We start from the raw sequence: 12,955 nt of genomic DNA, 5'->3' as shown, positions 1-12,955 counted from the left end.
TTTGCTTTCAAGAAAAGAAATATAAGAAATTAGATACGTAGATTTGACCATGAATCACCGATTCAAACTATTTTCAAACAGATGAAAGCTAGTTTTTAAAGGCATGTAGAATAGAATATAGACTTAACAGTATATTCAATTGTTTAAACAATTACTTATACAAGTAAGACTTGCAAGCAGTAACATTTTGGTTTTCTTTAGTATTTCTATAATACGCAGCTCACATTTTATAAACTCCTGGTTCTTGTTGAAAAATTTTTAAGGAAATTATTGATTTTTAAATAGTTCTGTTTCCTTCCTTGAATACATATGTTTTAAATTTTTTGTTTGTTTCGCAGGTATCCTGGTCAGATATAGGAGGACTGGAAAATGTCAAGCTGAAACTAAAACAGGCTGTGGAATGGCCCTTGAAACATCCTGAGTCTTTCACCCAAATGGGTATTCAGCCACCCAAAGGAGTTCTTTTGTATGGGCCACCTGGATGCTCTAAAACAATGATTGCAAAGGCTTTGGCCAATGAGAGTGGACTGAATTTCCTGGCTATAAAGGTAGGGTTTAAGTTTATTAAATTGTTACTCTGTCTCCAGCAGCCCACCCCCCCACCCCTGATTCCTACCCTTAGGAGAGCATGGACCGCCCTCTTAAGGAGTAGTTGAATTTTTTTTTTTCACAGTTAATGGCAATATAATATAGGGAGATGAGAGATAAATAAATTAGTGCCTATAATCAGCAAATCATGGTTTAGTTTCTTGATTTTCAGTATTTTTTACCCTCACCTGTATGTAATAGAAACCGATTTTCTCTTTTTTTCTATATTTTTAAATTGTGCTAATCACTTTTGCTGAACCATGACTTAAATATGAATTTAATTATGAATTTAATAAATTTATTATTTATAAACATAATATTTTCAAAGAACTCAGATACTTTATATGGAAAAAATAAAAAAAATATTTTTCTAGTCAGAAGGTATATATACATTGTTTATATTCTGAAACATACACATACATATTGTTTGTTCACTGCATGCTAAGTTGCTTCAGTTGTGTCTGACCGTGCAACCCCATGGACTCTAGCCTGCCATGCTTCTCTGTCCATGGGATTTCCCAGTCAAGAACACTGGAGTGGGTTGCCATGCCCTCCTCCAGGATATGTACACACACACACACACACACACATACACACACACACACACATACACACACACACGTATGTATATAAAGCCTTAAATTCATCTCTGTAGACTTTATCACAGAAATACATATTTAAATATGTTAACCATCAAAGTCATTTAGAAAAAATGCACATGATAATTTATTTTGATGTTGTCAGGGAATTTTTTTCATAATAAAATGTTTTCTGTCTTAAAACATTGAAATCATTGGCAGTTTTTGCAGTTAGTTTAGTATAAACATTTCAGAAGGTCAGTCTTTTATTAATACTTTACTGTTGATTCTTGAACACCCTAAGTTTGAACTGTGTGGTTTCAATTATACACAGGTTTTTTTTTTTTTTTTAGAGTAAATACTATGATATTACATTATCTATGGTGGATTGAATTGGCGGATATGGGGGAACTGTGTATATGGAGTTATAGTAAGTTATACTTGGATTGCATGGAGGATCAGAGCCCTCACCCCCTCATTTTTCAAGGATCAGCTGTACTTTTTGTGGAATGTTATTTAGATATATTCAGGCTGTTTTCTTTTTAAGAATCAGTATCATCACAGTCACTAGTGTTTGCCTTTTTTTTTTTTATCTTGTCGAAGATATTGGATATGGATTTGGAGAGGGGACCATTTTCACTATGATTAGTTATGCTGACTCACAGCCATAGTTTTAAGGGTTGCAGTTTTAAATGTTGGAGTAATGAGTGATTTTGAAATTTCCAGAGACATCTTGATTTCTCTTTGGTCCTTGTTCTCTTAACTTGTGAACATGGCCATTTTACTGGCATTTCCTCCTTTTTTTTTTTTCCCCTGTCATCTTCATTTCTCTATGCTTACCTTCCACAACTGTATAGTCATAATTTTTTAATTTTTCCTGTGTACTGGATACCTGAAACTTATTTAATGAGGACTTAGCTCACAGTTATTTACACTTGAATATCAAGGAAGAAAAAGCATATATATTTCCTTACAAATTAGTATCTCACTCTTTTGTGATTGAAGATAACAGTTGCTACCAGGACTGCTTTCTGGCCTACCCTAGGATTACTTAGAAATATATTTATTACAGTTTTTGACTATGAAAGCTTTCATAACTTTATAGTTTCACTTTGGTCTTTTTTCATGGTAAGAAAATAGTAAAAAGATGTTTTGTAAGGTTTATGTTGGACACTGTTCATGTAAAATAACCATGTGTTAACTTATAAATGCCTTTCATTAAGTATTTAATTCTTTTAGGTCACATACACAAAAGATACATGATGTTAAGAAATTTTCTTCATAAGTTGAGTTTGTATTTTCTTAGAGAGGGTTACATATCCTACTTACTAATTTTTATTTAACATGGACTTTTATTCATTATACAATTTCGTGTACTTTGAAGGTATTAATTTTTGAATCTGGGTGGAGGATATAGTTAATGAACAATGGATGTTCATTTACTGTTCTTTCAGATTTTCCTATCTTTAAAAATTACAAAAGAAAAAATTAAGAACACAAAAATAATTTGCTTTTCTATGCATTTTCATTGGTTCTTTCATCTTGGTCTGATTAATTTATAAGAGTTAAAGTAGCTGTGGGCTTCCCAGGTGGCACTAGTGGTAAGGAACCTACCCGCCAATGCAGGAGACATAAGACATGTGGATTCAATCCCTGGGTCGGGAAGATCCCCTGGAGGAGGACAGGGCAACCCACTTCAGTGTTCTTGCCTGGAGAATCCCCATGGACAGAGGAGCCTGACGGGCTACAGTCCACAGGGTCACACAGAGTTGAACACAACTGAAGCGACTTAGCATGCATAAAATAGCTGTATCATATAGTTTATGTATGAGGAAATCAAGTTAAAGAAGTTAGGGATTCATGTTGTATTCTTGCAAGTTTTATTTTCCTTTGAAAAAGTTGTCTCGTTTTCAACATAGATATTTGTTTTCTATGAGATTTAAATATTATAATTAAATTTGAACTTACTGCAATGACAAATCTTACACATTTTGAAAGTGACCAGAAAAAAATAGATACCAGTATTGGGAGACCTAAGTGTTTTGGATATATTGGAAAGAATAAATTCCCTAACACTTTTTGCAATGGTGATTACCTTTAATTTCCAAGATATAGAGTTTTAAAACTTTAAATGTTTCTTTCTGTTAGTTTATGAAAGAACCCTTTAACTCCCCCTGTGCATCTTTTCTAAACAGTGATTACAAGATTTATATTCTACTCAGAGTTAAGTCTACACCTTGGCTTGTGTGGGCTTTTAATATCCTTTGGCATCTGTATGTGTTTTTGTACAGACTGTAGCACTTGACATATGCTTGAGTTTAGTTTGTCATCTGGGTCAATTGCGTCAAAATATTTTCCAGTTGAAGTTTCCTCTCTGCTTCTCTCTTGCTTTTTGTCTGGAGTGCTACAATAGATTAATTACCCTTGAATAGCTGGGCTACTTCACTTTATGAAGAACTGTTACTGATTCTGGAAGAAGGGGGGTTAGGCCTCTGACAGGGATTTTCGGCAAGTCCTTTATGAACAGTATTGGCAAGTACAAGAATATAATGAACCTAGTGTATTCTTGACTTTTGGAGGAAATTTTTTCTGATGCATCTCTCATAGAGGAATTGTCCAAAATATATCCCATTTTCAGAAAAACAAAAAAAAACACAACCCTGTGTTTTATTGAAATCAGCGTACAATTCAGAATAACTACGATTGTCCATTTAACTAGATGCCCTACTATTATTCTGTTACCAAAGGTACAAGTTAATCTGAACTGTATAAATTCCATGTCCATCTTTAAGCTTTTTTAAAAAAATCATGTAGGCTAGTCTATAAATCATAGAGCTTTCATATTACAGATACTACATGGAAAACTGCATAGATACCTGTTTTATATACAGAATGCTTTAAGATTAGTTTCTAGGATGACAAATAAGAATAGTGATGTTTAAGAAGGTGAAGTGACTTTTCCAAGGCAAAGGAATGGTGATAGAACCGAAATTTGATCTCAGGACTTTCTGACTCCAGAGTCTAAGCTCTGAACCACTGTATAATACAATCTTCCTTTTTTTTTTTTTTTTTTAAATAAAACTAGTGTCCAGTACTTTTTTTCATTAATTACACCAAGTTACTAGAGAAGGTAGTTCAGGCAGTTTCTAGGGCAGGTTCAGAGACATGGAAAGACATTTCTGGGACCTAGTTTAAAAAATAATTTTGCTTCTCAAGGGCAAAGAAAACTGAATAAAATAGCATAGCTTTGGAGTGGAAGTTGGTTGAATTAATAAGAAAGGGTAAGCACTGCTAAAGAAACAGGAATCTGACTAATTAAATGGAAGTTCAGGAGCAAAGGCTACAGGTTGAATAATGTAGAGCTTGAAATTTACTCATTAGTATATAATTTGTGCCCTTGAAATTGAGTGTGTTACAATGAAAAGAGCATGAAGCTGGGATTCAGATAGCTTTGGTTCAGTTTCTAATACTAGCACTTTTTAGGTCTATAGCCTTAACAAGTTCTCTAAGACTTAGTTTTTTCACCTATATAGGCCTTTGGAGAGAATTATATTAAAAACATAAATGAAAGTTTTAGAGGGCCTAACTGCTTAATCCTGCATATAGTTATGACTTCCTTACCGAGGATTCAATGTGGAAAGGAGGGAAGCGAAGAGTTACTTGGTAGTGGAGAAACCTGCCTCAGCCAGGTGATCAGGGTTTACATCATTAGGGTTAGTCATGTTGTTAGTATGTACCCTGGTATGTATGATGTGATGAGAATGGTACTTTATTCCCAAGGTCATCCTCCCAAACACTGACAACCCACGTTTACCTATGAGAAAAACAGCAGGCAAACCCAAATTGAAGGACATTAATTCTGTAAAATACCTGACCACTGCTCCTGAAACTGAGTTGCGTCTGACTCTTTCAACCCCATGGGCTGTAGCCTGTCAGGCTCCTCTGTCCATGGAATTCTCCAGGCAAGAATACTGGGGTGGGTTTCCATTTGCCAATTCCTTCTCCAGGAGATCTTCCTGACCCAGGGATTGAACCCCGGTCTCCTGCATTGCAGGCAGATTCTTTGCCAGCTGAGCTATGAGGGAAGCCCCTGAAACTGTCAGGGTCATCAAAAATAAGGAAAGTCTGAGAAACTGTCACAGCCAGAAGGAGCCCAAGAAGACAGAAGAGCGAAATATACTGTTGTGGTTTCCTGGGTGAGATCCTGGAACAGAAAAGGACATTGAAATTGAGGAACTCGGAATAAATTGTGGACTTCAATTAATAGTAATATATCATTACTGTTTTATTGGTTGTAACAAATATATACCATATTAATAATATATGATAAGAATAGGAGAAACTGAGTGTGTATTGGGGTAGGAGTGAATATATGGAAAGTCAAGGTACTGTATGCTCAGTTCTTCTGTAAACCTTGCATGAGTGCTCAGTTGTGTCTGATTCTTTGCTGCCCCATGGACTGTAGCCCGACAGAATCCTCTGTCCAAAGGATTTTCCAGGCAAGAATACTGGAGTGCCATTTTCTCCTCGAGGGGATCTTCCTGACCCAGGCATTGAACCCATGTCTCCTGCATTGCAGGCAGATTCTTTACCACTGAGCCATCAGAGAAGACCTCTGTAAACCTTAAACTTTACCAAAGAAAAAGAAAAATCTGTGAATTTATTTAAGTATTAAGGCCAGTATCACAGATCGAGCCATATTATGACCTGACTGAGTATAACTGAAGTTTAAAAGGCCAGCTCAGATTTCGGTATTGTGCTGTACATGATGGGTGGAATGCATGGAAGGACAAGAATCATGGGGAGATTGTCAATTCCTTGGGTGAGGGCTTTGGAGGAGACCTGTTCATCACTCTTCTGTTCATGTTCCCCAAGTTAGCGGAAAGTTACTGAGAAAAGCCCTTAGAGGAGGTTGGCTGAAGAAAACTGGGTTTGGGGCTGCTATGAGCTTGGCTGTTTCAGTTCTCTGTTGAAGCCAATAAAGGTATGTTGGTTCTGGCCGCAGACCCAGACCTCAACATTATAAAGAATACTTGCTTTTAGTGTTTTAGTTATATTTTTTCTTTCACCTTGGGTGCAGATTCTAATTTAGAGTCTCACCAGTAACTATGTCCAATTCCATGCCTTTTGTGGACCCTAAGTCTTTATTCTCTTTCTACAGATTTTTATTGCTATTTGGGCTCATCTAGAATCTGAAACCATTTGTTTCTTTTTAACTTCTGTTAGAGTTTTTTTTTTTTTTAATTTAAAATCTCCGTTATGTCTCCAAATAGGGTTGTCTTATGTGCTCCATACTCTTTGACAGTTACTGACGTCAGAGTTAAGGACATATACTTAGTAATGTTTAATGTTATTCGGGAATAACTAATGGTTCTCTATTTTTCTTAGGACAGATAGAATAGTTACTGATCCATGGTCAGAAGCACAAAGATATGTAGGAGTTAGATTGAATTTACTTAATTTTTTTAAAATTTAAATTTATTTATTTTAATTGGAGGCTAATTACAATATTGTATTGGTTTTGCCTTTGTGCACTATATGTGCTGCCATGTTAAAGCTGAGACATCATATATTAAAACCATACGTTAATACATTATTTTTTTTAGTTGAGTTTGTATCAAATTCATGTCTTGACATGGAAGTATTCTATAACATTTGGCTAAAAGAAAAAAAATGACAGTATATAAACAAGAAATAATAAAACCTTTAGTATTTGGAATCCAGGAAAACTTAGAGAAATATAAAAGAAAAGAATGCTTTTACATTTCCAGGAAAGATAAATAGAATATTTAATAGAAAACTTTATTATTGTGTTAGTTTAATTTTTTACTTGTGGATTTCAGCTGAGAGAGATTGGTTATTTTTTCCTTCTTTTAAATCTCCTTTGAATGAAATTTAATTCATGTCTATAAACACTTAAGCTATTTGTAAATATTTTCCTTTGTAGCAACAACTCAAATATATATTAAGCACCTTCTGTGTGTCAGGCACTGTACATGGTTAATGAAGTGGTTAGAAGGGCTTCTTGCTACCTACCAAAACTCATAATTTAGTGAGAATAAACAAATGAAGTAGCAAAATGATTAGCTTTTAGAATCTTGATGATTAATTGTATTGAGAAATGAGAAAGAAGTTAAAGGTGATTAAAATTTTGCTTTTAATGACTGGCAGGTCATTAAAATTACACTAACTCTAGGTTCGAGGTGGGAAAGCAGGTACCCATTTGGGATTTAGACTTGTGGAGTTTGAAATGCCTTTAGAATAGGATGACAGAGATGTCTAAAAGGGTGTTGAACACAAATTTGTAGCTGAAGGGGCTTCCCTGTAGTTGAAATGGTAAAGAATCAGCCTGGAATGCAGGAGACCCTGGTTCAATCAATGGAGGGAAGAGCCTCTGGAGAAGGGAATGACAGTCCACTTCAATATCCTTGCCCGGAAAACTCCATGGGCGGAGAAACCTGACGGGCTGCAGTCCGTGGGGTTGCCAAGAGTCAGACATGACTGAGCAACTAACACTACTACTTCTACTGCTATCTGTAGCTCAAGAGAATGGTCATTTCTAGAGATGAAAAAATGGAAGTTGAGACCTCACGTTTAAGATTCTGTACATTAGTCAGGAAAGAAGATTGACAGCGATGAGAGTGATCAATAATAACATAAGGGAATTTTCTGGCGCCAGGGAGTGTGCACAGGCACACTATAGCTAGCTGAATTGTAGTTAGCATGGTGCCCGCATTGTTAAGTTCTAAAGAAATGTGTCCTTTTCTTTTCTTGAATGAATGAATTGTGGAGAAGGTTTGTGTTATAATTTTTGAGAAAACAGTTTGGATTCTATTTCCTTCCTTGTCAGCCGCTCTCACTTTTTTAGATTTTTTTACTCACCCAGGCATTTCTTGCCTAGTACCTAATGCCAGTTTTCAATCTCTGAAGTACCTTCCCAAAGTGGCCTTTTCTGTGTGCTAATGCTGTACTTTTTATTAATTTTCAAGATCCCTTACTCACGTTTCTATATGTAATTCTACCTCATGTGAGTTTGGTTTTTTATGAACTTATTCCATAACATTTAACCATAGTTAACACTTGGGTTAACTTGCCTTCCCTAGACATTTTGGAATTTATAAAAGCTGGATATGAATTGTAAAAGCCAAAAGTAACAGGCAGGTGTCAGACACATGTAAAAGCCCTTGAGAAGACTGGAAAAAACCCAGTAGTGATTAAAGGGGCAAAATTGAAAGAGCATAATCTATAACTACTGTACTTGAATTTGTGACTGGAATGGTGGAAAACACTAAAACAAAGAGATAAGTCAGGTTTAGTTTCCACTAGATTAATAGAACAGTCGGACATATTTTTACATGTATTTATGTTATTTTTGTTGTTTTATGGATTTAAGCACTTGAAATCTTTGTCATGGAAAAATTAAAACTAACATCCCAATTTATGGTAATTTTGGTGGGTTTATTGGTCACCCTTATCAATGAGGCACTTATCTAGTCAGGTGAAATGTGGCAGGACTATCATAACATAGTTATTTTGGCAAGTAAAACTAGAATAGAAATAACCTTATCTAGTTTCATCAATCTTATCTATTCTAGGGATTTATTATTCCTTTTTTAAAAAGTTAAATAGTTTATGAGCAAATGTGAGACTCCATATGTATCTAACCCTTGTAAGAAGATACTGTTAGTCTCTCAAAACTAGTTATCAATAAAATTCTTTTTTTCAAAGTTACCTATGCTCAGTTCAGTTCATTTGCTCAGTCATGACCAACTCTTTGTGACCCCATGGACTGCAACATTCCAAGCTTCCCTGCCCATCACCAGCTTCTGGAGCTTGTTTAAACTCATGTCTATCAAGTTGGTGATGCCCTCTAACCATCTCATTCTCTGTCCTCCCCTTGTCCTCCCACCTTCAATCTTTCCCAGCATCAGGGTCTTATCAAATGAGTCATTCTTGGCATCAGGTGGCCAAAGCATTGGAGTTTCAGCTTCAGCATCAGTCCTACCAATGAATATTCAGGACTGATTTCCTTTAGGATGTACTGGTTGGATCTCCTTGCAGTCCAAGGGACTCGCAAGAGTCTTCTCCAACACCACAGTTCAAAAGCATCAATTCTTCAACACTCAGCCATCTTTATAGTCCAACTTTCACCTCCATACATGACTACTGGAAAACCCATAGCTTTGACTAGACAAACTTGTGTTGGCAAAGTAATGTCTCTGCTTTTTAATATGCTGTCTAGGTTGGTCATAGCTTTTCTTCCAAGGGACAAGCATCTTTTAATTTTTTTGCAGCAGTCACCATCTGCAGTGATTTTAGAGCCAAAATATATAAAGTCTCTCACTGTTTCCATTATTTCCCATCTATTTTCCATGAAATGATAGGACCAGATGCCATGATCTTAGTTTTCTGAATGTTGAGCTTTAAGCCAACTTTTTTACTCTCCTCTTTCCCTTTCATCAAGAGGCTTTTTAGTTCCTCTTCACTTTCTGCCATAAGGGTGGTGTCATCTGCATATCTGAGGTTATTGATATTTCTCCTGGCTGTCCTTCAATACTGTCCTTCAATAATTATTATCAATAATTTATTGGAAGTAAGTGACAAAGGTTATTCATATTTCTACTGGCAATCTTGATTCTAGCTTGTGCTTCATGCAGTCCGGCATGTCACATGATGTACTCTGCATATAAGTTAAATAAGCAGGGTGACGATATACAGGCTTGACGTACTCCTTTCCAGATTTGAAACCAGTCTGTTGTTCCATGTCCAGTTCTAACTGTTGCTTCTTGACCTGCATACAGATTTCTCAGGAAGCAGGTCGAGTGGTCTGGCATTCCCATCTCTTGAAGAATTTTCCAGTTTGTTGTGATTCACACAGTCAAAGGCTTTGGTGTAGTCAATAAAGCAGAAGTAGATGTGTTTCTGGAACTCTTGCTTTTTCGATGATCCAGTAGATGTTGGCAATTTGATCTCTGGTTCCTTTGCCTTTTCTAAATCTAGCTTGAACATTTGGAAGTTCACGGTTCCTGTACTGTTGAGATCTGGCTTGAAGAACTTTGAGCATTACTTTGCTAGCATGTGAGATGAGTGCATCCAGTTGTGGATGTGACTGGTGATGGAAGTAAAGTCCAATGCTGTAAAGAACAGTATTGCATAAGAACCTGGAATGTTAGGTCCATGAATCAAGGCAAATTGGAGGTGGTCAAACAGGAGATGGCAAGAGTGAACATTGGCATTTTAGGAATCAGTGAACTGAAATTAACTGGAATGGGTGAATTTAACTCAAATGACCATTGTATCTCCTACTGTGGCAAGAATCCCTTAGAAGAAATGGAGGAGCCATCATAGTCAACAAGAGAGTCCGAAATGCAGTTCTTGGATGCAGTCTGAAAAACGACAGAATGATCTCTGTTTATTTCCAAGGCATACCATTCAATATCACAGTAATCCAAGAATATGCCCCAACCAGTAATGCTGAAGAAGCTGAAGTTGAATGGTTCTATGAAAATCTACAAGACCTTCTAGAATTAACACCCAAAAAAGATATCCTTTTCATTATAGGGGACTGGAATGCAAATGTAGGAAGTCAAGATACCTGGAGTAACAGGGAAATTTGGCTTTGGAGTACAAAACAAAGCAAGCCAGATGCTAATAGAGTTTTGCCAAGAGAATGCACTGGTCATAGCAAACACCCTTTTCCAACAGCACAATAGAAGACTCTACACATGGACGTCACCAGATGGTGAATACTGAAATCAGATTAAATATTTTCTTTGCAGCCAAAAATGAAGAAACTCTATAAGTCAGCAAAAACAAGACTGGGAACTGACTGTGACTCAGGTCATGAACTCCTTATTGCCAAATTCAGACTGAGATTGAAGGAAGTAGGGAAAACCACTAGACCATTCAGGTATGACCTAAATCAAATCTTTTAAGGATTATACAGTAGAAGTGACAAATAGATTCAAAGGATTAGATCTGATAGACAAAGGGCCTGAAGAACTATGGACAGAGGTTCATGACAGTGTACAAGAGGCAGTGATCAAGACCATCCCCAAGAAAAGAAATGCAAAAAGGCAAAATGGTTGTCTGAGGAGACCTTACAAATAGCTGAGAAAAGAAAAGAAGCAAAAGGCAAAGGAGAAAAGGAAAGATATACCCATTTGAATGCAGAGTTCCAAAGAATAGCAAGGAGAGATAAGAAAGCCTTCCTCAATGATCAATGTGAAGATATAGAGGAAAACAATGGAATGGGAAAGACTAGAGATCTCTTCAAGAAAATAAGAGATACCAAGGGAACATTTCATGCAAAGATGGGCACAGTAAAGGAAAGATGATATGGACATAACAGCAGATTTTAAGAAAAGATGGCAAGAATACACAGAACAACTATTCAAAAAAGATCTTGACCTAGATAACCACAATGGTGATAATCACTCTCCTTGAGCCAGACATCCTGGAATGTGAAGTCAATTGGGCCTTAGGAAGCATCACTACGAACAAATCTAGTGCAGGTGATGGAATTCCAGTTGGGCTATTTCAAATCCTAAAAGATGATGTTGTGAATGTGCTGCACTCAATATGCCAGCAAATTTGGTAAACTCAGCAGTGGCCACAGGGCTGGAAAATGTCAGTTTTCATTCCAATCCCAAAGAAAGGCAGTGCCAAAGAATGTTCAAACTAAGCCATGCTAGCAGCTATATTGAAAGTTAGACTTTGCCCTTGCCACTTGATCTCTTCCAACAAAAACCTTTGAGTTTGAATTGCTGGTATTGTGTCTAGTCTTAGGACATTTCCTTTTTTATTTATTTTTTTCTTTTTAGAACTTGAAAATCAGAAGACATACGGTTTTTAGAAAGTGTAGTATTAGTAGTCTGGAAAGTCAAATACTCTATTTTCTGTCATTTAGTTTGTCTAGGACTTTTGGTATTTCACTTAATTTATTTTGCTTTGTTTTCCTCAGGCTTTAAGTGAGATAGTTTAGAGTAAATGATTCTCCTGAAGCTCTTTCACTAATAAAATTCTGTGAGTAGCTCACATAATATTTGTATTCTAATCTGTTGCTTATCTTTTTTGCCTATTGGTGGCTAACCATTTGGGGCATTTTTTCTAATTGTCAGCATAACAATTAAGAGGCTTCAATATCTGTTCTGTCATCTACTAAGTTGTGTGACTGTGCAAATTACTTAACCTTTTTTTCACTTCAATATTTTTTTCTCTAAAATTATGATAAATGTATTCACCTCAAAGGTGTGTTTTAAGCAGTTAGGGGGATAATGCATATTAAGCATTTAGCAATATTTCATAAAATTTGCTGATGCTAGTTGCTGTTTTCTTCTGTTTTTAATAATTGGATGTATATTTGACCTCAAATAGAACAAAAAGCATAGCAGCACAGCTTATGATCCCTTAAGTTTTCTGTTAGTGTTAAAATGTATCTATCTTTGAAACTGAATTTAATCTTTTACAGTTTGTTGTACCAGAAAATAAGAAATTTTTGGCAGTTGAACTTCAAATTCAAAATTACCTTCCTTAGTGATGATGACTTCATAAAGAATTTTGGATTCAGCCAGCAACATAGTAAAAAGATCATACATCATGACCAAGTGGCTTTCTCCTAGGGCTGCAAGGATTTTTCAATATTTGCAAATCAATCTGTGTGATATACCATATTAACAAATTGAAAGATAAAAACCATATGATTATCTCAATAGATGCAGAGAAAGCCTTTGACAAAATTCAACACCCATTTATGATAAAAACTGTCCAGAAAGCAGGCATAGAAGGAA

General features: G+C 36.0%; 1 protein-coding gene across 1 annotated transcript in view; it reads left to right on the top strand.

Moving 5' to 3' along the window:
* SPATA5 (spermatogenesis associated 5) overlaps positions 1-12,955 on the top strand; it is a 346,722-nt gene that overhangs the window by 84,808 nt on the left and 248,959 nt on the right. The window contains exon 11 of the mRNA XM_040250546.1: positions 339-548. Within this exon, the coding sequence (XP_040106480.1) occupies positions 339-548 (210 nt within the window). The remainder of the gene's footprint in view (positions 1-338; positions 549-12,955) is intronic.

This window comes from Oryx dammah, unplaced genomic scaffold, assembly GCF_014754425.2.
Source record: "Oryx dammah isolate SB20612 unplaced genomic scaffold, SCBI_Odam_1.1 HiC_scaffold_12, whole genome shotgun sequence".
Lineage (NCBI taxonomy): Eukaryota > Metazoa > Chordata > Mammalia > Artiodactyla > Bovidae > Oryx > Oryx dammah.
Note: the sequence above shows the minus strand (reverse complement) of the source record. Positions and strands in the feature narration are given on the sequence as shown.